We start from the raw sequence: 27,247 nt of genomic DNA, 5'->3' as shown, positions 1-27,247 counted from the left end.
GTTTTTTTGCCATATCCAGAACCAATTGGTAGCAAAAGGGGAAAAAAATCAAATAAATAAAAGAAAAACACATAATAAAAGATTTTTGCAAACCAGATACACACCACATTTGGTGGCGGTGCCTTGAAATCCAATTCCAGTCGGATTTCCACAGAAGCATCTCAGTCCAGTCAACTTTTGAATTATAAAATTGTCTTTTGTGTCCCTCGCAATGCAACACACACATCTGACGACATCTGATCCAGAGTGACTAAGAGCTGAGCGCTCAGCGGAAGCAGCGCTGTGTCTAAGGGGAGCGTTATGGGGAACACAGCAGTCCGTGGTCGGACGCTGCTGGCACTGGAGTGGAGGCTACACAATTACTGACGCCCACACCGTTACCACGGCGACCGATGCCAAGCCCGTTTTCGATCATGCAAATGGCGTGAGCGGTACGGATCTGATGTCAACAAATTGGACTGCATCCCTTTGTTGTGTGTGGAGCACGACTTGGTCATGTGACATGAAATCACATCACGGCTGATGGTTGCATCAAGCAGCTGCTTGAATGTTGTTCCTGTATTAAGTTAAACCCGTGAATGCTGACATGGAATAATAGAATATACTTAAAAACCTTTTTAATTACAGAGTGTTTTTGTATTTTAAACAAACAATGTTTATCTTACTTGACACATCTGTTATTTAAGGCAATTTACTGACCACACACCAATCAGGCATAACATTATGACCACCTTCCTAATATTGTGTAGGTCTCTCTTGTGCCTCCAAAACAGTTGTGACTCATCAGAGAATGGACATGGACCTTCGGAAGGTGTCCTGTGGTGTCTGGAAACAGGATGTTGTTAGTGGGGGGTCTTTGGGTCCTATTGGTTGAGGGGAGGGGCCTCTGTGGATCATCCCACAGATACTTGACTAGTTTGGGATCAAGTGAATTTGGAGACCAGATCAACACCTTGTGATGTTTTTCATTTACCACACCATTTTTTGAGTTGTTACTATTCTGTTTTTGTGTGTGTGTCTGTGTCAGGCCGAATCCTGCTGGGGATGACTGCTGGTCTAGGTGGGTGGTACACGTCTAAGTAACATCTACAGTGTTAATTACTTTTCCTGTCTGTGGCTTTAATGTTGTGGCTGATGTGGCATTATATGACCTTTTAAATATGTCTTTATTATTCAAACAAATTAGCATTATGCAGATAACACGTATTAAACTGATGATTATGTGTGTGGCATTATGTGGTTAAATAGAAATTCATCTAAGTAGTAGTTAATGTTCAGGCAGTGTCCAAACATCCTTGTCTTGGTGCAGTGGGACGGAGCTAACTAAGTGGCACGTACCATTTATTGACAGTTATAATTAACACCAGTTAACGGTAAGTAACAGTTTGTTGTAAGAACATATCACCCATCATCGGAGGTTTGACAGTAGCACAAAATGTTAAGGCAGCACCGCGCTCTGAATAACAACAGCACACATGTTGTCCTCCACGACTGGTGACGTCTCCGGCAGCCTGTCAGTTGCAAACATGTCACCTTTGTTGACCCTTAATTGTTGATCTGCCTTCAGCTATTTGGTGTCATTTTAAATAGTTGAACGCAGCGGGGAGATGCGTCACTCCACCAAGCGGTGTCCAAATCGGATCAACAGCCCCTGAGATATTTTGCGTGACACAAGGATGAGCAAACAAATAATTTAGTGCCTCTTCTGCGTTTTCTTGTGTTGGCGAACACACGAGCAGGCGTGTTTAACGTATGGTAATTGCCTCAGTGTGTAGAACGACGCTGAGGTTTTTAGCATGAGCACGTCCACAGCAACATATTTGTAAGTGGAAATTACATGTAGTCGCTATACGTTCATTTTATTGCTGCATTACATCTTTAATTTTATATTTAGCAAAATATGTTGACTTAGACAATTGAAATTGCATGGTCACATATTGGTCACAAATTAAAATTACAATTAAAAAATATTAAAAATTAAATAGTAATGATAACAGTAAAATAAATACAATAAAACATAGGTCTTAAACAGGGGAGGTGCGACCCTTAGGGAGTCTGTGGAGGTACTGCAGGGGGGTCGCAACACCTTTGGTTGATTAGAGATTTTACATTTTTTTTTTATTATTTTTTTTTAACTTCGTCCTCCCACAAATTTAAATTTCATATTTAAGTAAAGGGATAAGGGATAGCTTAATATTGAATACAAAATCATAATAATGTATATTTATAAATAGCACTAGGCTGAGTTTAATATAGAATGTAATATATAGAATAAAATACAATATAGAATCTAATAGTATAAGCAAAAAACAAAACAAAAGACTCATGTATGACTACACTGGTGTTACTCTACTGTCAATTTGTCGCATAAAGCCCGCCCAAATGATTTGATTGGCCGAACTGTTCTTCGCCAGGGCTTAATAAGCCGAGGCAGTATGGGCTGGCTCCCAGGGAGGGATTGTATGTAGCGCTTATAAGACGAAATATGTCATAATATCTTTCCTAGGAATCACTAAATAAGATTGTCTCACCAGATGGCTATGGGTATGAGGTGCCATGTGGGCCAATTAAAAGAGTTTCATCCAAAAGTTTACAGCACAAATACCTGAACAGATCAGTCTATAAGAATAAATCCTCTGTCTATTTGTTTAATTGAATCTCTGTTTGATTCACATGCCAACATTTTAGTCTCATGTGTACCTGGGAAGTGCTTTTTTTTTTTTTTTTTTTTTTTTTTTTTTTTAATTTAACTGAGATCTTGTAAACATCTGCTGGAGTTCTTGGTGTCGCACTCTGAATTCTAAATTGGTAAATTCCTGCAATTAACCAGGAGGCATCAGCTCAGTTCCTGGTGGATTTTTTTCCACAAGCTACACGCCATATGCTTCAGTCAGAAATTCACTGTACGCACACATCCACCCACATGCTACCACGCTACCACTCGCATCCGTGCAGTCTCTCGTGCACACACGCGCATTAAGATTCCATCCCGTTTTGAGGCGACGTCTGAAAGGATTCATCACGGTGACAGCACCACTTCAACACATTTTTCAGTTTGTCAGAAGTCTCCTTTTTTTTTTTTTTTTTTTTGCTGCTTGTTCCTCACTTCTCCTTGGTTTCCTCTGGTGTATTGCTCTGCGTCCTGCTCAAAGCACACAGCGGGGGGATTAGTCCCTATCACAGCACTCACTACCCCCCAGATCAGTTCACGAGGGTTAAGGTGCAGCTTTCTCTGAAGATACCGCTTTCTTTTGTGAGAACTCTCACGGTGACATGTTAAAGGAGCCCAGTCAGAGTGGAACTTTAATGCTATGATAACCCATTTAAGTTTCTGTCTCAGTGTAAATACTCCCGTTCCTGCACTCTCTTTGTCTCCCTCCCTTTCTACCCGTGAGTGTCAGGGCCTCATAGGTTTATATTACGGCTCGACGGCACAACAAATAACAGCAGTGTTTTTTATTTTTTACACTTGCCAAAACGCTGCGAAAATAGAAGAATTTACAACACAAGAATTTTAGGTGTCAGGTCACGGTTAGCCAAGCTTGGCAAAGAGCAGAACCAGGACTTGGGCTCAAAATGCCTTTACAGACATGGGTAAATCTTACTATAACAACATTATTCTAATTCTAAGACACATATATTTTTTTTTATCTTGTGCTCACAAAATCATAACAATGTTCTTTTAAACCTAGAATTTACACTTGTAAAGAAACTATATGATGATATCAGTTCTTAGATTTGAGATGTTATTAGTCAGAGCGTTTAATGGAACTATGCTCGAAATTCGACTGTCTGAATGCGATCCTTGTCCCAGTTTACATGCAACGGAGAAAATCGAATAACTGACGGGAACATGTCCTCCTCCTCCACACTAGGTGGTGATATGTGTCTTTTAACACAGCCCCCTTTCCGGGTTGACCCATTACATCATATAATAAAGAAGAGTCGTTCATGTGGCAGACTGCCATTTCACAAGATGGACAACAACAAGATGGATAATAGTTCAGCTTTTTTAATTTCGTACGTAATGTGCGCGCTTCTTTTGGTGCAGATAAGATGGCGCTATCCCTCAGGCGGTTGCTCTTCTGGCTCTGTTTACCTTCTTCTTCTTCTGCAGCCAGCTTTCTTAGATGTTTTTGTTATGGGGTCACACCCCAGCGCAGCGGTTGTGGAGGATGGACACATGCGTTGTCCAGTTAAAGTCCTATTAAGTGTATATGGCTGTCTTAATCAGATAAGGACAACTCAGATTTTTGTCGGAGTAACGTGTTTACATGCAGTAAAGTTGTCCAGTTAAAGTCGGATTCAGGCAATAATTAGTTGTTTTTTTCCCAGGTGCATGCAAATGTGTTTCAGTATATTTAAACACTTGTTTTCTGCGACCATGTTTTGCTTTTCCTTGGTATTTTCCCCACTTTGATTGATGGATTGGTTTCTCCTCGTGTACTCGCTGGTCTCACCTCTCTCTTGTTATTCCATCAGCCCTCGTGTGTGAGTTTCCCTCTTTCTCTTTGTCCACTGTCAAGTTGTCTGTTCGTCCTGTCATTCTTTTCTTCCTGGTTCTTGTGTTCTTTGGTTTCTGGTCTTCAGTTAAATTATGTTAAATTATGTTGCCTGCTCCTGCCTCCACTTGATGTCATCTGGGTCCTTCCTCCGTTGCTACTATTCGCGACACAGATAATGTAGATTGAATGGGTCATAGATAAAAAAAAGCAAAAAAACAAAACAAAACAAAGACAAATGTAAATGCAGCAATTGCTAAAATTGAGGATGACATGCCCTTTGTAAATCTGTGGGGGAAGATAAATCATACTTGAAATGTAAGGTTAAAGTTTAGCCTATTGCTACGAATGTTTTTTTTTTCTTTTAAAATATATTCTTTTTTTATGTACTCTGTGGAGAGAGAAAGAAAATTAATCACCACATCCTGTTTGATGCCTATTGGAGATAAGCTCCATACCGCATGATCCAAAATGGGGATAAAAAAATGAACACATCCTTTATCCCCAATGGTAATAGTTAAGTAATTGTCTAGCATCGTTCATTTTTAAATTATTCAGCATTTGACAAGGGCCAAAACCTTCCTAGAACAAGTTTTAAAGAACCATTGTTGTTGCTGCACTCAGTGTGTATTGTCCATAAAGGTGATTCGTGTAAACCTAGTGTCTTCTGGGATAAGACACAATTACTTTGATGGCTGGTTGACTTATTTTATTTTTAATTTGATTCCAAAGTTCTGTCGCAAGAAAGTGAGAGGGACACAAGTGTAAGTTACTGCAATTAGCCACTTTACTTACAGCACAAATAATTGTCATCCCCAGCAGTGTAATTCAACACCTCAGATTTTTCTCCTCCCTATTGTGACTAATCATCAGCATAGAAGATGTTCTTCATCAGCCCACCCGTCTGCTCACCCTGGCTGTTGGCAGCGACTGCCACGATAATGACTGAGGCTACTTTGAGACGATGTTTACTAGCTGACAGCAGCACCCTGCTCCCTCTGTATGCTCCAGCAAGCATTTCCATTTAGCTCACTTCTGAAGCTCCTGCCTAATTTCTCTTTGGAGACAGAAATCCTTTAAACCCCATTGTATCCTGGGGCAACATATTTACTGAGGGCTGGCTTTCCAATACCTGAGAGAGATTAACACTGCTCCCTGATTTATGAATCCGTGCCACCCACCCACAGGCTTGGTCAGGGGCCCCAGCTACTCTACCCTGCTACTTCCTCTCCACACAATGGGATCAGAACAAACACACAAACACACACTTCCGCGCAGAACTGGGTTTAAGGAGAGTTTAAACTGCAAATATGCATAGATCATCCCTAAGAACATCCCTGAAGAAAAGAGAACACAGAATTGGCAAGGGCGCGACTGCATGTTGCACGACATACCGTTGGCGAGGGAATCTCACTCAAAGCTAAACTTCATGAGATGTCACCCACGCGGAATCAAACGGTGTATTTAAGAAACTCCATGCTGATTTATCTCAGCGATATACACTTAAAAGAGATGCAAACAGGCGCTATATTTCTGTTACTGCAGCGTGGAGCTGTCGTCAGAAAGAACTGTGACAGGCCTTCTACTGTTTTGGCATCCCACCAATGGCATCAGTGGCTGTCTGTGACTGAGGTGGTCGGAAGGCTGCCAGACTGACTGACAGCCTGGTATTTGTTTATCCTGGATAGTCAATTGCTGGGCATCTGTACGACAGAAACAACAAAGCTGCTGGCACAGACTGCAGTGTTTCAGTAGACTTGTCTGTTATTCTTATTCGATCGAGGGAATGCTTTTAAATCGTCCTCATTTCCGTAGTGAAGCATTCACCGAAACCATCATGTTGTGCATTTATGCGGCTAAGTGGGTGACAGTAAAATCAGACAGTTATAAACCGGCAGTATCTTTCACGTAAATATGATATGATAGGTGTTTTTGTGGTTGTATCTTGTTTTTGTATTGTGTTTTCGTCATTTTATGACATCCGCTGTTTAATACGGTACTCAGTCGAGCTGTACAACAACCTACCTTTCGGTAACTCCATCTTATTCATGTCAGTGCTTTTCCATGGCACCTTATCATTTATCCTATGTATATAGTGTATACTTCTATTTTTTTGTAGATTTGTACATATGCACAGCTTATACTATCTTACACCTATTACGCCATAGCCTGACATGCACCTTCCCAGAAATGTAACGTCACGTCTGCACAGACTGCAAGAGTTGTGATTGGTCCGCTTGGTAGTAGGACTCATCTTTGGTGAAATTTCGGCGGAAGCTGCATCCGCCATTGTTGAAAGTGAATCGCTAACAAAAATTAACCCGAGTGGAAAAAAAGACACAACGCTGACTGCCGTTTTTACGGAGTGACCCTGACTGTCGAGCGTACAAGTACAAATGGCTCGCACCTCCGTAGGCAACATGCGTAGGCTTCATATTTGCATATATTATTCTAATTTTGTCTGCTTTTGGTGTCGATTTTAGCCCAGGTATCTTTTTGTATCTTTTTTGGAAATATACAATGTAGATATGAAGATACACACAATCCAGTATGCATCACATTGTGGTTATAGCCTCTTGTCTAGATTACTGGACCTGTGACACGCCTGCAGCAAACTGCAGAGAGTTCTGCCAAAGTCGACGGTGTCTTAAGTCACTGCTTACATTCCTACCACATATCATATGCTACATGGAAACCTGTATTAAACACATGACTCAAGTAATTCTGCTCAGAAGTAATCTTCCATAATAATCCCAGCAAATCACCGCCAGGGTTCTTTATTCTCTTTTCTCAGTGACTTCATTCACCCATCTCGATTACTTCATTCTCTCTTCTATTTGGCTATCAGACCCAAAGAGGAGGAGAGGGAAAAAAAAACAGAATAAAATCTTTTTTCCCTGTGAAAGCTATGTGAGAGTCGACTAGAGATGTTCCTCTGGATGTGTTTTATTCCAACCACAAGAGCTTGGACAGTGGAATCCACAGAATTTCACATGGACCCAAGCACTCACTATCCTTCTACCCATTTTTAGTATTTGACACTTCAAACATGCCACATGGCGGAGTTATTGGGTAAACAGCAGAAAATGTGGTGGACTTCTGCGCCTGTCAAGACAACACCATGATGCTCTAACTACCTTCCTGTTATTCCACAAATGATTTGGAAAGTAATCCACTAAACCCATTCATTCATCCGTTTGCAACAAACTGAACCTGCAGCGGTATGTTTTGCCTTCGGTAAATCAATCCTCCAACTGTGAGGGTTTGAAAAATTGTCTATGATGTTACATTTGCACAAATCAAATAACTTCCCGAAAACAAGTCGCGTACGTGCCGTAAATTGCGCGCCAAGAATTTGACAAACGAAACAATTAAAGTGACACTCTAATCTTTTAGAAAGTTGAATAAAACTGCAGAGTACACAGATTATCCAGTAAGTTGTGAAGTAAATCAGTTCTGGCTTCGTGCGGTGCAATGATCCAACAATCCCCATGACAACAAGCCTGGTGGCACAAAGGTAAAATGCAGTAAAGAGGCTGCCAATCTTCTCTTCCACCGAGAGACAATTGGGGCGCCTGGGAAATATAGTACCAGAAATTTGGCACTAACAATCATAAAAACATGGCACTGTGACTTTTTTTTTTTTTTTTTTTTTTTACTTTTTGCCTGCAGCATATTCCAACAATACTGTGATAAAGTAAATAACCAGAATGCTCATAAAAATTGGCAACAGGAAAAAAAAAATATATATATGTTGTAGTTCTAATAACCAGACATATGTTGGTGATTAACAGCAGTGTAATAAAATCAGTTGAATTTGGGGGTATTTTGCTTTTTGTTGCTGACATTTGGCAGAGTTAGGACATCAGAATATTCCTTGAAGTCGAGACAAAGGAGTATAGAGTGAAATAGAGGATAATACCACAACAAGGGAGTTACCTATCACCTCCTGTCCATCAATGATTTATGGATAAAGCGGTTCCATTTTCATGGCAGAGGACATAACAATCTTGCATTTGAGCATTTAGTCCCTCTCCACCAAGCCCCTTAATAGCTGCCCCCCTCCCAGTCACAGTGAGCCTGTCGCTTCCTGTCAATCGCTCGTGTTCCTGTGCATAAATTGTGCCACCAAGTATGTTGGAAAAGCACGTTCCCGTTAATATTACGCACTCTCAAACTGCTATGCAGCTCAACTAGTGGCGGAACTGATGTAAATTTCTTGAGATGAAATAACTAAAAGGCGAAAACAGCCATTTCCGTCTTGTTATGTCTATAGAAAACGAGGTGTAGAGTTGCGGCGCGTTGACTCACCTCTGGCTTCACCTTAAATGTGATTTAATTATAAATGAGTAGGTGGATTATTTGCTGCACTAGATAAAACAGCATTCGCTCGCTGTAATCCCCGGCATAGTAACAAACATAATAATAATTGCTGCTTCTCAGCGTCCTACACTTTATTATCTAAGTAATGCTACCACAATGAGACCACAACATGTGTTCTCAATGATACCTGACCACACACTAGACGCTGACACTTATCTGGGTATAAATACTTTTGTTTACTGGTTGGTGATAATTTGCCTTTTAAAATCCAACTACATAAAAGTTTTCTAAACAGAACTTCATACAACCCTGCATATAAAGTGCCTTGTGTTATTGTATCCTTACTATTCATGCTCATAACCAAGGATGATTTTAAGATGGTTGCTTTCCTATACCTATACCTATACCTATACTTAACGCTGAAAGTGGTTGGTTTTTGTTAAAATTATTACTCTTTTTATTCGTATTAGTTTTCTTCTTCCATTTCTAAAAGTAGGACTCGGGAGCACGTTGCAGAAAACTTATATTTTAATAGAAGATTTTGTCCTCCACGGCTCTGGAATGATCTGCCTGAGGAAATCAAGTCAGCAGAATCTGTGAACTCTTTTCTTTCGCTTCTTAAAACACACTTTTATCGGAAAGCCTTTCTTGGTCTGACTTGAGTTTTGAGTGAGTTTTAATTATGTTCCTAACTGTATGGTGTTGTGTTTCATTGTTTTTCTTTTAACTGTTTAACTTTGTTACCTTTTTGACGCTTTTTGGTTAAAAACTTTCACGTAAAACAGATTTTTTCACCACTCATCCATGCAGCTTCTTTGGGTTTGAGGTTTAAATGTTGAACTCTATGGGTATGACCCATCAGAAACTTAAACACAGTTTAATTTCGACAGATAAACCTACAAATTAATTACAATATAAAATGGTATAAAACAGTATAAAAATTAATCAATTCCCATTTTACTACACACAAGTGTTTTAAGGAAAAAAGTCATTAATGCAAAACAAGAAATAAGACAAAGAAGGCAAGGATGCAGAGACGTCACATATAAACATCACATATAAGCACTTCTAGGGTGCATTTGTTTAATTTTCTTGTCCTGGGACTGAAAGTTAATGGCATTAGTAAATACTACTACTACTAGTAAAGGTTGAATTTGATCCAAAGTTTCAAAAATGATCCAAGTTTTTAAAAAAATTGCCGGAGAGTGAGCGAGGGTTACCGCACAGCCAGCCATGCCGGTTAATGTATGGCCAGTCACTCCTTTCACAACTTATCTTTTCTTCTTCTGTTTTCTCACTTGCACAAAGGTCAGTCTTGGGATTGCAGCCAGAAGCAGCGCAGAATTCAGTTTTGCAAGCACTTCACCACACATACAGTATGAAATGTCAAAAACATTTGTATAGCTGTTTTTTTTAATATAAAAAATAAAATCCGATTTAGTAGTTTTGCATCATGGAAAATGAGAGCTCTCTTCCCCCCTTCATTTATATCATCACTGATGGTGATAATTGCTCCATCACAGCTCATGAATTTTCAACACTGGCTGCTGAGATGATAGGCAGAGGCTATGTTTGGAGTATATAACTGATACAAAAAGAAAAAAGGCTGTTCATAAAACACCACCACTTTGCTCTAAAAAACAATTTCATTATAGGGCATTAGTTTAATATCAGTCCCAGGAAAAGATGATTGAAAAAAACTCAAACATATGATCATAGAAAAGCAAACATCTTACAAATGTGCAATTTACCAAATGGATTGAAATTAATTTAAAGTTTTGAGAACTGACAGCAGAGTTAGCAAAACAGGGAAGTTAAAAGGCAAGTCACTGCAAACATTAATTAAACCACTTGAATTTTCATTCTTTCAGATTCGACACCCAGAACCTTACGCCAAAGATTTGTCACCTATAGATGAAATACTTTGAAAATGGCCACACACTCCACACGTTTTCCAATTTTAAGAGAGTTTCAAAATACCCAGAAAGTGCCTGCTTTGGGTTTATTTCTCACTTCCATCCGGTGCCAAAGCCTGGTGCATGGATTACTGCTCATTTTTAGTTAGTCATGACAACACCAAACAGAAAATCTGGTCAAAACCCAGTTAGACCAGAAATCTATGATGCACAAATGCACACAGGGACATTTTGCATTATCTAACATCACATATATGTGATTTTCAAATGCACACATTGGATTTAATTTGAACTGACTGTGGATTTCTTTGCATACTTTTGTAACTTTAAATGTATTTGAGAAAAAAATGCATCCAAAAATGTTACTAAAGGAGAACACTCAGAACTGAATATCATGTAAAAGTAGTTCATTTGGCTCCACATTGTCTCATTGCTCCTTCCTTTGGCTCTTATCAGCATCTCAGATTGACCCGGGACAGTTCTGAACTCTAAGCTGCCGTTGTTGTTGTTGTTGCTGTAATATAAGGCTGACGTATTATATTTCTGTTTATTTTGACTCCATTTGACCTGAGGAGCTCTTAGTTCATCAGACGGCGGGTGGCTTCGCTCGTCTCATAGTCTGCATTAGAATCTAAAACGTTGTTAGCAGACAAGAAGAACGGCCCCCTCTCTTTGTACCACTTCCACACACTCCAGTGACTCATCCAGATTTCATCTCACAGTCATTTTCTATTGGCCTTTGACTTTGACCGTGTGTGCGCGTGATTGTGCAAGTGATCTTTTTGTCTTACTGCACTGCGTTTCTTGTCCTCTGTGTTTTTAAATAATTCATATCGCACTTTAGTCAATAATGGTTGTTTAAAATCTAGCTCACCCCCCTCTCTCCTCTCTGTTTATTCTAGGCACTCTCCTATCATGTATTATTTCAGCATCTTTGTAGTCTAGGGAGTCTCATCCATGCGCAGTAATCTATTGTAATATATTTTTCAGAAATGTATCTGATTGACAGAATTACGTTTCGTTCCCAGTATGCATCCTTTGGTGGATATGTGAAGCGCTCATTTATTTGTTTCATTACGATTTTTGTTCTGCAGCAGCTGTAGAGAATGACTTCATTCTGCAATTGCGGTCCTGTGATATTCAGTGTGAGACTTCTCTCCTTATGGTTTATTTCATTTGCTTTTTATTAGTGTGGCCTAATAAAGGCAGAAACTTCTATCTCGAGTCAATACTTTGCAGTCTGTAAAAGTCCAAAATGAACTAAAAGTAAACTATGATGAAACATGAACATGTTGCGTAAGAGCACTTTATTCTCTTTCAAAAGTATATACACGATCAGGCATAACATTATGACCACTGAGAGGTGAAGACATTGACCATATTGCGAGAACTCAACGTCTTGCTGGGAAACGTTTAGGCCTGGCTTTCAAGAAATGTAACACCCACCTGGACCAGACCAGACACCCCCACCCCAGAGCAATGATGATGATGATGGAGTATCTGTGGGATGATCCACAGAGGCCCTTATCCTTAACCTATAGGACCCAAAGAACCACCACTACACCACTGGACACCCACAGTGGGCCCATGTCCAGGATATAGGTCATGTTCAATGTTATGTTATGTCTGATCAGTGTATATTAGTCTGTGTCCAGAAAGAGATTTTTTGTGCATGTAAAACATATCGTTAGCCAAATAGCATAATAGGCATATGTGAATGTTTTTGGAAAACATGAAAAAACACCAAGCACATTGGTATTTTTATTGATATTGTAACAATTAGTCAAAAATGACTCAGGTAATTATGCTATCAGGCTAATGACACGCAAGTCCAGGTCAAAGAAATTTCTTCTCTTTGTCATATTGCACAATACTCGACCACCTAAATCGTCCTGTGTGTGGTGCAGTCTCTGTAGTCGCTTCTTATTTACGCAACCACGTAAAACACTATAACGTCCACTTGGTGTGCTAATTTCACACAACCTCCAGCACAGTAAGCACAGGAACACAGGAAAAATACGTTATCTTCCTTTTTTCCCTCCATCTGTGTCTGTGTTCTGTATTGTAACATAGACTCTTTGCTGAACCAGGTGGAGTTTAATGCTGGATTTCTCAATTTTTTTGCCATGAAGAAGCTGATTCACAACCTGCGACGGAAGCTTCATTTCTTATGTTTAAAGCAAACAAGGTACGTTAGCCACTATCGAGCAGTCAGTTGTGGAGCTGTTGTTTGTAATGGTGCGCCTCAGGATTTCCTACATGCGCCGGGATCATTCACAGTGCTGCAAAAGCAACATAATAAAAACGGAAAAATGTATTCCTCTGTGTTTCTTTCGGATTTTCATTATTAGACGTGTGCGAGAGCTGACAGGATCAATGCTTTACTGTGGATGTATTCACATCTGACTATGGAACCAATGAAATTGAAATCTGATTATGGTAAGACATGATTCTCTGTTGTTGACCAATCTCAACAGAGTGGGCCAGCTTAGCTCAAGTAGACTTTTTTGAATACGAAAATACAGTATGTAAGCCTATTCTAGTATTATTATGAGCCTGTGTAAATGGCCAAAAATCATGTCTCCACGAGTAAATACCCAATGACTGCAATGCTACAACTTGGATTTGAAGTCTGTAGACTTTGCAGCACAGGGTACGGAACACATTGTCACCCTAGCTAACTAGTATTTCCCTGGGGTGTGGTGAGATTATTTCCTCAACTGCAACAGATTGGTATCTTGGTGAGACTCCATGCAGCACAGTTGGCCACAGTGGGAGGAATGGCACAGTAAAGGGTGTGGCGATGCCAATCCAGTGGTGCGCTGCACTCTCTGAGCCAAAAATGACAGCAGCCCACCCCCGTCCGCCTGCTTAGAGCTGTGCTCGTCACACTTGTGCTCCATAATATTTTGGTCACGGTTTTCGGTGAAGGAGCACCAACGCAGACCTCTCTGAAGTCACACAGACCTTTTCGAATATGTTTTGCCGATTTCATTCAAGCATTTTTTAACAAGCCATCACGTGATCACACAGAGGGAAAACATGGTATGAAGATTAATGAGTGATTCTCCACAATCCACAAAAAAAAAGAAAAACTTTCCTTTACTCTTTGGAGGCATCTGAAGGCAGCAGGTAGCCATTCATTCAGCAGTAATTGGAGTGATAATGCATCAAGCCACAATTAAACATTACAAATCTACCAGACGTGCCGTCATAATGAATTATTCCATTGTTTCTTTCCTGCTTCCATTGCAGCAGGAATTACCAGGTTTATTGGAGACAGATGCACCAAATAATGTTCACACTGCTCAACAATTAAAAAGTACTTATTTGTTAAAGACTCACTTGGGCCTACAGTTCCTAGCTTCCTCCAAATCACTGCTTAACTGCGAGAATGGATTTTTAAAAAAAAACAAAAAACAAAACCTAAAATATTCCTAGCATCGCATTTACATTACTAGTCAATATTTTTAACTAAATTAAAAATGCTATAAATAAAATTGTATTTTCTATAAGCTGCACATTAAGTGGCTGTTGAATTGTCACTTCTATTCTTACAATGAACAGATAATAAGCTTCCATTGAGCAAAAGTCTTGAAGGATTCCTGAGACGTGACAGCAGAGTTAGCAATGAAGGATTCATTCTCTCAGCACAGAATGACGCCAGTTTGTGTAAACATTACATGTACTTGTAAAGGCAGCATCGATCATATTTCTACGGACTTATTGAAAGCCAACTCATTGCTTGAGCAGACCATTTCATTTGCCATCATCAAGATAATGAAATGATGCAAAGCACTTTGGTGAAAGCTTCTAATTTTTGGCAACATCACACCCAATATATTTTTGGTTTGTAAGTGTCCCTTTGGCTTATAGACATATAGACTATATATAAATATGGACTACACGTCTCCACTTCCTGAACTCGATGACCCGCCCACACATCCGTTTACTTTTAATTAATATTGCGTTCTACTCCACCAGTCACAAAAAAATGTTGGATTATACACTGTACTTATTCTGTCATGGTTCTGTCTTTTATTTTGTTATCATGGCTTACTGTTTTATTTTGTTTAGTTTCTTAACTTCCTGTCTGTCGTGCCTCGTGTTTCTGTCTTGATGTCTGTCTGTGACTTGTTTTGTGTTTCCTGTTTTATTTTGTTAAGTAGTTGATTTCCTGTCTGTTGTGTTTCCCTGTGTGTGATTGCTTATTGGCCTCACCTGTGTTGATTTTCCTCATGTGTCTCACCTGTGTCTTGTCAGCCCTCTTGTGTATATATAGCCCTGTCTTTTCCTTTGTTTTCTGTCGTGTTGTTAATGTTTTCTCTTGTTACTTCCCAGCATGTTGTCTTTATGTTCTGTCTGTGAGTTTTTGCTGTATTGAGTTCTGGATTGCTTGCCTTGCCTGTAGCGCCTTTTGTTGAATTTTTGTTCATTTTCATTTAAAGGTTTTTGTTTGAAAACCCAGCCTCATCTTTAGTCCCGCACTTGGGTCCTCACTTCAACACCTCCCCCAACCGTAAAATATTCATTTATTTTTTTGGTTTGGTTCTGTGGGACAGCTTCACAGAGTGGTTGGCATGGCAATTGGAAGTCATCATGAGGTCACGTCCCATTTCTATAGCGTAAAATTAAACTAATTAGAAAAATTGACACTTGTCATGTGTTTACAAATACCTTCTTTGGAAAAAAAAATGGATATGTACTGTAGTGTTTTCATTTGGTCCACGTGCAGGAGATGGAGCTTATGATCTATACTGCAACCAGTCACCAGGGGGAGCTGTTCTTGCTTTGGACTCAGTCTATGCTTTGCATTGGGAAGTTGTTTCTCAAATATGGTGCCAATATATCTCTTTTTATTATGTGTTTTCTTTTTATGCGTTGTTGACAGAGAGTTTCTATTTACCAAGTGGAGTCGAATCCAAAAATGTTGACCTGATGACATTATGTGTGCTTCAGGGTAGCTGAGCAGCAGCTAAATCGATTAATAATCTTCAGAGTTCACTCCAAAGCATACTTCCACCCACTAAAATACATGTCAAATGCCAAAAGGTTTGTCAGTGCTAACTGTAAAGCAAGACACTTGTTTATTCCAAGCTCATTATCTCTGTCTATTCACTGTCATTGTTTAAGATGGTTTATGAAAAATTAAAGGTACAAAATAAACATCTGAATAAGTCTTCCTTCAACTGTGTTAACAATGCATTTCCTTGAAAGTGCTGCTTTTAGAAAATTTGTACATTAATGAAAACAGTCAATTACTACTGTGAACCCAGGCCCTATAAAGGCTCACCATTCCCAAACGTTATTAATATTCCTCTCTCTTCACAAAAAAACATAATGTTGACCAAAATCACCGTGCCCATGATAACCGTCAATCTTTTTTAGCTTACAAACTTCTTTTCTCATTGTCATAAAGCTACAGATCAAGCCACAATGTAATTTAAAACACCTCTTTATGCTCCCTCTCCCATTACAAAGTAGACACACATCAGACTTTCACAGCTCCCACACTGTTTGTGTTTCCTCAATTCAGATGAAAGCCGCAACCTACGCATGAGTCTCACCACTTATCTGCATTACATAAAGATAATTGGTAAGTTCATCTGTTACGAACAAAACAGAGACATGTCATTTGGCCAATTTTACCACCGTACATTTTGAAAATCATAACAATCGCAAGGGGAGTGCGGTCTTCATTTGTCACTTAATTTACGTTAACGAGCAATTCGTTTATCACCAGATTCTTGTGCAGAGATCCCAGAATCAAATGTCTATGTGTGAGCCTTATAACTTAAATATGAGTTGTTTTATTAAGACCACATAGTGATGACTCCCTTCTGAAGGTACCTTTCATCTGTCATTTATATAACCAACATGAATACACTTAAACTTCTTTTTTTTTCTTAATATCCTTCACAAAAATGAGGACGGCAGACGAGTAATAATTTAATAAATCGTGTCATTTTGATTCTTTAAGGTCTTTTGAACAGTCTTAATATTTCAGAGAGAAAGGCAACAATGATGTGATTGTCAAACCCCGAACAAAGCGTCATAGAACGACCACCCACCGTCAAGGTCCGCATTTAGAATGTTGCGGTGATCGGGGTTATTTTCAATAGATACGTTACAACTCAACTTAGAATAAAAGTGTCAAATATCTTTCAGATGCTGTTTGCCTTTGTCGGCGGACCGACTCCTAGCATACTGTTAGCAGGGGGAAACAGTGTGGCGCTTTTTATGTCTGACAGAGACTTACTCAAAACTAGTTAACCTGGGACCACTGAGTTCACGTATTTGAGAGTAACACAGCAGGTAACGCATCCTTCATAGACAGGACATAAAATCATTATCCTGCCAAGCAGCAGGTCAACGATCAAAGAGCACCGCTGTCACTGTTAATAGTTCGCTGACAGGCAAACAACACTTACAAAACAGAATGCCATTAAGGAGAAAAACGATGTCTTATGTTGGAAAACTGCAGCCAGTTATAGCAACCAATATCTCTGCATGAGTAAGGGGCTTCCTTTACTATGGCCATAGATTTAAATTATGCATTTTGCAGTTTAAATAGTCTGTTTTGGATTTTTGCTAAACATTTCACGCAGCTTTTGAGAGGCAACCAAGGCCGATGTTTACTTGCACAAGTCAGACCGCTCAGAAAATTCATGCTTCTCATATTTCATTCACTCTTAAGTAGATGTCAGTTTGACATATAGCATAAATGTCTGTGCGTGCAGATATTTTAATTACAGCTTTACGCTTTCAATTCTACTTGGCTATTTTCTTTACACTTTTACAAAGGTCATCAGTATCAGGAGACTGATGAATCCAGCCTCGTTCCTACTGTATGCTGATACGATTTAGAAGGCGTCTGACCCTGTCGGACATTTATATTTAATGTATCATTCACTGCCAGTTCAAAGGGATCATGGTCTCACCTGTATGTGCCACATTCACAACAGTGTACGATATCTGCTTTTGGCCACTGGCTTTCTAATTAGCTGCTTAAGGTTATGGACAGATCATGGTCTTGTGGAATATTTATGAATTTACTCACATGGTGCAAACCTACCACGTTATACTGAGATGAATTCCTTACTTACTGCTGTAGAAGAAAAAGGCCTAGGTGTCCAGTTGAACTGTCTTAATGTGAAACATTAAAATACTCAACCCCGATCAGGCATAACATTATGACCACCATATTGTTTAGGTTTCCCTTGTGCCTCCAAACTTAGTGGAGGCCTCTGGATCATCCCATTAATACTCAGTCGGTTTAGAATCTAGTTAATGTTTTTCAGTGGAGATGGCTGCTGCCATCAAGGAGTGTCATTGCTATGGCGTGGGGGTGCCTGGTCTAGTGTAGGTGGGTGCTACATGTCAAAGTAACATCCATATAAATGCCAGGTCCAAAGGTTTCCCAGCAGAACGCTGAATTGTCACAAGAACTTCATTCACTACTCCTATCAGTGGTTTTAATGTTGTGGCTGATCGGTGTCTATATGTCATTGGCCACCGTTCGAGGAGGGATGGGACGTTCTTGTAAAACCTCTTCTGAACCAAATCTAAAACAAACATTCCCTGTAAAAACACGAGCCGCTAAGTTGTACAACCACGGCACATGCGAATACACCTGCCACCGTGGGTACATCTGTTAAGTCAGCGTCGGTGAGCAATCGTAGACACGCACAGTTTACTCACAGCACTTGCATTTATGTGGTGATGGCTGCTCCGACCTCAGTGGGGAAGCTGGCATCAACCTTGCGGCGATGCGCTTGATCTTTGCGCACGCCTCACCTCTTAATGATAAAACGAGAAAACTGGGTCGGAGATGTACATTCCCACCAGAAATAGTGGGAAGTTAACATCTTAGGCTGAGCACCAAGACTTCCAACTGGGAAATCATCTCTAAATAAATCAAATGAGTTTCACAAATAGGTGAGGAGCCTATGGGAGGCCCAGGTTTGCTCCTGGGAAGAATGAACAAGTCTGGATGATTAACTGAGAAATGAATGACCTGCTCACGTATCCACTAGAAACCTACTTGAGCAATCAAATGACTCTAAATTAAATGATATTCGGTGTGTCGAGTCCTTTACAGAGACGTGTTGTTTTTCATGACTATTTGTTGTCTTTTTATTTTTCCAAGAAGCTTTTGTCATCCCTCAGCGTAACACGAGAAACATCTTCATTTCCTTCAACCTGTACTTCAAGACAATGTATGCAGCAAAATCTGTGGCAGAAAACTGAAAAAAAAGATCACATTGTCGCTGGAAGAAAAGACTCTATCAGGATGCACACAATGTCCACCTAATTGAGCATTTTGAAGCTGTTCAAATACGTCCAAAATGGTGCTTTAAACTCACAGAGTGAAGGGGGGAGAAGAGAGGTAGATCCAAAGAAAAAGAGACATGCATATGTAATGAAAACAAAATGAATCAATAAAATGGCAGGCGCGGGATGTTACAACTCACCAGAGTTGGGATCGGAGTTGCCATCAGCTTCAGTCCTCTTATCGGGGGAAGCCTGCTCGTAGAAGTCGTCCTGCGCCTGCACCAGAGGAAGAGGTTGTGTGAGGAGGGAGCCACTGCCTACAGGCTCATGGTCCCCCAGACCGCTGTCACTGCAGCTCTCCTGAGAGCCATCCGGCAGGTGAAACGTGACGCGCCGCTGTGACTAGAACCAAGAGCACAAAACAGAGCCTCTGATGTTAGTGCTCTGCTCTGCCCCCTTCTTCTTTTTTTTTTTTTTCAATCATTATTTTCACAGTATAATTTTACACTGAGCTGAACAAGCTCATGCATGCTGCGTTACACACTGAGCACTGATCAGGACTGCAGTGTTAAATAATAATTTTTTTTTTTGGATGTAATATACAACATCGCAACTTAATAATTCTTGAATGCAGGGGGTCTAGTTTGACTTGAGCCGAGGTATCGATGGGACAGATTCACACATCGTGAATACAGTCACGTTTCACTGCACAATGACAACCAACAACAGCATGCAAATCAACACCGTGACAAAAAAAAAAGGAAAACTCATCAAGGTGAAAAGTGCAAAATTTGTGACTCTTTCATAAATACACAATTCTAATTAATGCGTGACATATTAAATGAAGGCCATGAAATATCTAAATGGTGGCAGCAGAATGTTATCATGTTTGTCAGGGCTGCCGCGGGGAAATTTACAGCCTGATTGTTTGGTTTGGGATGTAAATTTATTTGCATGCTGGCAAAGTCAAAGTGGCCCGCGGAGTTGGCAGAAGTCACCCTCGGGGCGTCCTTCCTCCTTCCCTTATTCTCCTCTCCTCTCCTCTCTCGGAGGCGAGAAATTTTCCGAACACGTACCTGGGACGGGGCCTCGCGGTGCCTCGGCTGGAGCCGTGCACATAAACGCGCACGCTCGCAGACAGAAAAGTAAAACCCGTGCGCGCACAGTTCCTAAAGCCCTCCTGATTGAATTTCCAATTGTTAATTCCGAGTGTCTTTTTCCCTTGCTCTAATGACATTTTCCTCAGGCTTTTTCATAAGTCCAGACACAAGCCTCCAAGCTAACCTTTCGTGAGCACGGAGAGGTCCCTGCCACATCCTTGGTGATGACAGACAGAGACGGGTTTTACAGTAATTATTGGCAAAAGCAAAGGTCACCCAATCTGCAGTCTAATGCAAATGACCTCATTATATATTTTAGAACTGCTCCAAAAGCATGCAACATTCAATTAAACAAAAAGGGAGAATAAAGGAAGAAAAAAGCGGGGAGGGTGGGGTGGGGGGTGTTGGAGGATTTGCAAGCCCACATAGAACACTGCATTAAAAATATGCAGTCTTCATAGATAGAAAGATAGATAGATGAAAGTGCAGCATCAAACACAACTAAATGTAGAGGTCCTTGTGAAGCAGTAGGCATCTGCATAAATGTCACTGTTAGCAATTATAAAGAGGCAGATGATCAGAGGTGGCATTTTGGATTAAGATAACCTAACAGAGTGGAAAAAAAGCTCCCTCTAAAGGACTTCTCTCTTACTTTATTTGTTTGTTGGTGACAGCTAATGTATACTGATTAGGTAATGCGGCTCAAGTGAAGCCGCCGGAAACAGAAGGGGTGAACGGGGGGTAAAAGCCTCAAAGATGACATGTTTTAGTGCATCTGCACTTAATTAACAGTGGCTTGCATGTGTTTTTCTCCTCGCTGGTGTCAAACACTCAGCCGGCGTAGCCATCTATTTGCTGGCTGCCCCGAAGGTGTGAACTCAGCGATACTGATACTGGCACACCGGCGCGTCCTGCCGCCTCTTGTCAGAGGCGAGAGCGTATATTTTACAGCAGACTTTGTATGCATTTCCCACTGTTATGATCATTAAATACATGTTGAGTGTGTCGCTGGGAACGTGACTGCAGTCGCTCGAGGCCTACGGCAGAGAACAACAACCTTAATCCTCAATTAATCACAGTGTGACGTGAAATGTCACATTATAAAATCGTCTCCTCGCATACGTATTTGATAAATGCGAGAAACAGTTTAATGGAATGGCTCTTTGTGTGTGTGTGTGTGTGTGTGTGTGTGTGTGTGTGTGTGTGTGTGTGTGTGTGTGTGTGTGTGTGTGTGTGTGTGTGTGTGTGTGTGTGTAATTTCCTTTGAATTTGACTTCTAACAGAAAAGAAAATGGCATATTATTGATTGGGTTAATGGTTTTAGCGTGCGCTGTCAAACAGTGCTGCACTGGTAGATCTTAAAAGGAAATCAAAAGGAAATTGTGCTCAGTATGCTGAGGCATAATCTGGCTATACAGGCTAAAATGATGAATTAATTGAGGGTGTCTTGTGGTGTCTGGAAGCAGGATGTTGTCAGTGCTGTCCTTTAGACCAGGGGTCTTCAACGATTTTCGGGCTAAAGGACCCCCAAACTGATGGAGAGATTAAGTAGGGACCCCCTACCTATTATAGTTCTAAACTGAAATCAGCTAGTGCTATTTATAAATATGCATTATTATTATCATTTTGCATTCAATATTAAGCCATTCCAGTATTAATTTTGTTACTTCAAACATGTGCAACAGTTGTGAGGCCATGCAACTGTTGTAAACATAAACAGCCAATTGCAGGGAACCTGACAAGGTCAGCGGCCTTGTGATTGGCTCTGCGGCATTAGGGGCGGCGCCTACTGTGCACAGGAGGCTTTGATTGACAGGTCTCGTCTCTACTGTATGCTGATACGATTTAGAAGGCGTCTGACCCTGTCGGACATTTATATTTAATGTATCATTCACTGCCAGTTCAAAGGGATCATGGTCTCACCTGTATGTGCCACATTCACAACAGTGTACGATATCTGCTTTTGGCCACTGGCTTTCTAATTAGCTGCTTAAGGTTATGGACAGATCATGGTCTTGTGGAATATTTATGAATTTACTCACATGGTGCAAACCTACCACGTTATACTGAGATGAATTCCTTACTTACTGCTTTAGAAGAAAAAGGCCTAGGTGTCCAGTTGAACTGTCTTAATGTGAAACATTAAGACAGTTCGTGCGTTGCACTCAGCTAGTGCTATTTATAAATATGCATTATTATTATCATTTTGCATTCAATATTAAGTCATTCCAGTATTAATTTTGTTACTTCAAACATGTGCAACAGTTGTGAGGCCATGCAACTGTTGTAAACATAAACAGCCAATTGCAGGGAACCTGACAAGGTCAGCGGCCTTGTGATTGGCTCTGCGGCATTAGGGGCGGCGCCTACTGTGCACAGGAGGCTTTGATTGACAGGTCTCGGCTAGCGCGGCGCTCCGTGCGAAGCGGTGCGCTGTTGAGGCTGCTCCTGCATCACTGAATGAGCGCAGTGCTGACTGAAAGATAACATCTCCTGCCTCCATTCATCCCTTTACTAAAATATGTTGGATACATGCTAATGTGTACTTAAAGAAATTTTGATTTGCAGGGGAAATTTGTGGGTAAAAATTTAAAAATATATAGAAAATGTCTAATCAACCAAAGATTTTGTGACCCATCCTGCAGTACCTCTGCAGATCCCCTAGGGGTTGCGGACTCCCTGTTGAAGACCTATGCTTTGGACCCTGTGGGTTGAGAGGAGGAGTCTTTTTGGATCAACCCATAGATACTTGACCTGGCCTCCAAATTCACTAGATCCTAAATTGGTCAACTCTGTGTGCTGCTTTTCATATTTTTTTTAGTTGTTCCTGAACTGTTTTTGTGTAGGTGCAACCACACTGATCAGTGTATATGAACTGTGTACATGTGTGTGTGTGTATATATATATATACATATATATATATATATATATATATGCACACACGCACATATATATCACTATAATCTGGATAGCTGGAAGCTAAATGATCTCTCGTTCACCGTTTAGTATTTCATTTCAGTCTGTACAGATCTAAAGTGACATCACGAGCCTCGAATGTTTCTACGGGTGTCGCTTGTTTGTGTTTGTGTTTATTACTGGGTTTAGGCATGTTTGCAGATATTTGTATTTCCCCGCTGCTGACAGTCACTCGTAGTAATATTAGCATAAGACCGGCTTAAACTATCCCTGCTGCCAGTTTACAAGATATTACAGCTTATCACGCCTGCTAACCCTTATTATCCGCTTGTTTTTATAATTCGCCTGACCAAACACGCTCCCCTTAACAAACACAAAGCAGCGCTTCGCTGTAGGAAGTTTTTAAATTCCGGCGAGCCTGCAAATGATCAGGAATAGCGTTCGCCTTTGGGTCTTCATAGAAAGTGCAAAATCAAATAACGAGAAAATAAAGTCTGACAGGAGAGAGTAAATGTCACGCCTGACATCAGTTGCAGCTTTATACCGTTCAACTTCTAGAAAATATGAAAGTGGAGAGTTTTGCGTTCCAGCAGATAAATCTATCTACACACAACGTCTTCACTGAAGTTCACAATACTTGTCTGAGAGTATTAAAGTCAGGGTTTGCTCTGTTAGTTGCTGGAAAGAGAGATGGGAGCAGCATTATAAATGACTTCTACTTTAATCAATGTCATTTATATAAAAGCGATTTTTTTTTAAGAACAAACCATAAATACTTAGATTGGTCTTTTAAGACTGACTGATCCAAAGTAAGATTATGAGGATGCTGAGCTTTTTAAAGTCTGCAACACAGACGGATATTTTTAACCTAAGGCAAAAGTTGCAGATAAAGGCATCTGTTCTATAAAATGAGGCACATAGCACCTGATACTCCTGTTTCAACATGTATCATGTTTTACCCTTTGTGCTACAATCACAGCCAGAATCACTGCAGAGTGCAGAGCGAATCCCACTGAACACAAAACTGATACAACTTTGGTTTTATGTGACAGAAAACAAATAGAGACGGGGCTTATGGCTCGGAGCTCGAGCTTTCTCTCTGCCTCCCCGTCTTCCTCCTCCTGAGTACGACCATATGGAGCACAGTGTGCAAGTCAAAAACAACTTCTGCGTTGCACTCGGATCCAAATGAACACAATATAGGCGTACAGTTCTAACAGTTTAATGAGAAGAAGCACACACCGAGGAGCGGTGCACGCACACACACACGCACACATATACACACTGACATGGGTACGCAAAAATAATGCAACCTCCTCACCGCCACAAATAATCTTATCTAACAGCAGCCTGACACCTGCGGTGAGAGAACACTTCCCACGAGTCCGTTCTCACAATCAGACCACTGAGGAGGATCAGTCAACCAGGAAAACAAGACTCTCGAGAAGATCTCTTTCTCTGCCTTTGCTCCTAGAGGCCTAAGGTGCTCTGCCATCTGCTGGTCACCTTGGAAAATACACATAATTCATACATAAGTAAATGACCACAGTCGGGACTGTCTTCAGTTCCTTTCGTAATGCTCACTGATTTTTTTTTTTTCCAGTTCCTTTTAAACTGTTATTGCTGACTTCATCACATTCTTGCACAACAGAATGACAAAGCCAGACACAGAACTCTGAATCTGAATAATGTATGTCATTTTATGTGTGTGTGTGTTTTTATTTTTATTTATTTATTTATTTTCGAAGGTACCTTTGGGTAGCCCACTCTACTCCCCACCTCCTTCACAAACATCCCCTGACAAGCCGTAACATCCCATAAAACATCAAATCAAGTGACACATTAGCAGCTGATAGACACTGCCTCCTGTCAACACAACATCGGGATTTCCTTTGGGGCTCATCCATAAAATGCGATCGCAATCTCAGCCAGGCGAGGCTCCGTTCCGATGACATAAACACAGTCAAAAAACAAGATTTTCAAACTGCTTAAAAGGGATGAAAGACGCCGAGATAAAAAGTGTTCCCAAACGTGCTTTTCTGTAAGTAACACTCAAATAAAAAGTGACAAATAAATCACCCCCCCACCCCCCCTTCGTCGTTCCACCCCTCCTGTCTTTGATTCTGACTCTAATATTGACGTAGTCTGCTCCCGCTGCCTCTCCAGAGTCTGAGTCTGCTGCCTTCTGCTTTTCATCATTAAATCATAGCGAGGCAGTTCTGAGAAACATCTGCATTCTGCCACATTCACAATGACACCTGATCAGTCACTCCTTCACTCTCTGGCTCGCCACAAATGCACACGCAGGCGCACAAAGGCAAACACAAAGATACATAAATATGACCCATTTCCCAGTTAAGTCCCACACTGGTGTGCTTTGTGTTGTTCGTCTACAGAGCCCAGGCCTGGCATGTGATTATTAGCGCGGTCCATCATTTCCTCTCCTTCTGGGTTAGGCTATGTTATGCAGATTCATGGATACGTTACGGATCGCATGTTTATTTATCCCTTTACTGTCTAAGCTACACAAGAGACTTTTTCTTTTTTATCAAAAAGCATAAATCCATGTGTAGCCACACTGCATTTCTCACCAGTCTTACACTCTCACCTGTCATCTGTGAAAGATGACAGGTGCCGTGACAAGCTCCTTCTTGCCGTCGCCCTCAAAGTCCAATTTATTTTCTTCTCATCCGTCTACTCTTCCCTAATAAACTTCATCTCGTCTCACTTCCCCCACATTAGAGCGAACACCCCCTGCCTCCTCTATGCTATGTGCCTGTTAAAACAATGCGTGTGGTGTAGCCTAATTTGTTGTTGTGGGCAAAGTTATCACATTTAAATGACAGACGATGTGAAACGGCGTAGTAGCAGCAAAAGGAAAAAAAGCAAAAAAACAAATGGGTGTTTCATTTTAAAACGTGTTGATTGAACTGTAGTGGCGCTGTACCGTCTGACCAGAATTCTGTCACACATAAAGTGGTTGTGTGAAGCGAATGAAAAATATAAATTGCCTCATAGCAAGTGATGACCTTCGGGGCTAAAAGGTGAACCTGTTGCAGAAGAGCCTCAAACTGCAGTTCATCAAATGACCACTAGGCTCGTAAAAGCGAGTCAGTCCTCATAGACGTACATTTAAAAATGGCTAACTTTGCAAAAGTATACATAATTAAAGTATATCTATAAAATAAAACAGTTATCTTGTGACAGTTCCATCATTTATAACAACTGTTGGGGTAACAACAGCCACAAATACCTATTTTTTAGGTACCAGGTTTTCTGGTCTCCACCATCTCCTGAGGACTCCACGTTCTTGTTTAGTCTCTAAATGTCCCACTGTGCTCACCAGCTAATAACCAACAATCAGCCATACCAAAATGACCACTGACAGGTGAAGTGAATGCCACCAACCATCTTGTTGCAGTACAATGTTTTGCCCCCACTAACAACATCCTGTTTCCAGACACCACGGGACACCCTCAGAAAGCCCATGTCCATTCTCTAATGAGTCACAACTGTTTTCGAGGCACAAGGGAGACCTACCATTTGATGTATATCATTTATTTGCCATTTATCACCGGACGGCCAGTCCACAGAGGCTTCTTTTTATGTTAATGTAAAATTATTGATTACTGTCCTGGTTGATTCGTCAGCGTGAGCTATAACTGGTGGTAACAGTGCATTTTCAAAGCGCTCCTTTGGAAAAGTTGGCATTATACTTCAGTAAAGTTGAGACAGGGGCATGTTTACCACTTTGTTTCATCATCTTTTCCTTTAACAATGGGGTTCGACATCGTCTTGCTGGAAAAACAAAAAAAAGCCCTTCCCCGAAAAAGACATCGTTCAGACATCACGGCAGTTTATGCAGCTCCCAGACCAGTTTTGTTCCCCCCGCGGATGTGCGAGTTACCCATGCCACGGGCATTAATGCAGCCCCATGCCACGCATTGCTTTTGAACTGTGCGCCGATAACAAGCCAAACGGTCCCTCTCCTCTTTGGTGGAAGATGCAATGTCCGATTGTTTTGCTGCTATATGTCATAAGTCGAAGTGGACACGCTTTCTCATTGAGTTGAGTGACAATGTGTGTATGCGTCATTTTTCGTTGTAAATAATACTGAGAAAATAAACTGCATCAACACTGGATGTCAGATAAATATTTTATTAGGATCATTTCTTTTATCTGCAATCTAGATTCTGCCATGAGTTAAAAAACGACA

General features: G+C 40.6%; 1 protein-coding gene across 4 annotated transcripts in view; it reads right to left on the bottom strand.

The window, feature by feature from the left end:
- Positions 1-27,247, bottom strand: part of LOC125005035 (protocadherin-9) — a 204,974-nt gene that overhangs the window by 43,946 nt on the left and 133,781 nt on the right. For 2 of the 4 annotated variants that reach the window (XM_047579960.1, XM_047579959.1), the window contains one exon: positions 19,216-19,417. The exons of 1 other annotated variant lie outside the window; for it this stretch is intronic. In XM_047579960.1, the coding sequence (XP_047435916.1) occupies positions 19,216-19,417 (202 nt within the window). The remainder of the gene's footprint in view (positions 1-19,215; positions 19,418-27,247) is intronic. One more of the 4 variants, XM_047579961.1, reaches the window with a different exon arrangement.

The sequence above is a fragment of the Mugil cephalus genome, chromosome 3 (assembly GCF_022458985.1).
Source record: "Mugil cephalus isolate CIBA_MC_2020 chromosome 3, CIBA_Mcephalus_1.1, whole genome shotgun sequence".
Classification (NCBI taxonomy): domain Eukaryota; kingdom Metazoa; phylum Chordata; class Actinopteri; order Mugiliformes; family Mugilidae; genus Mugil; species Mugil cephalus.
Note: the sequence above shows the minus strand (reverse complement) of the source record. Positions and strands in the feature narration are given on the sequence as shown.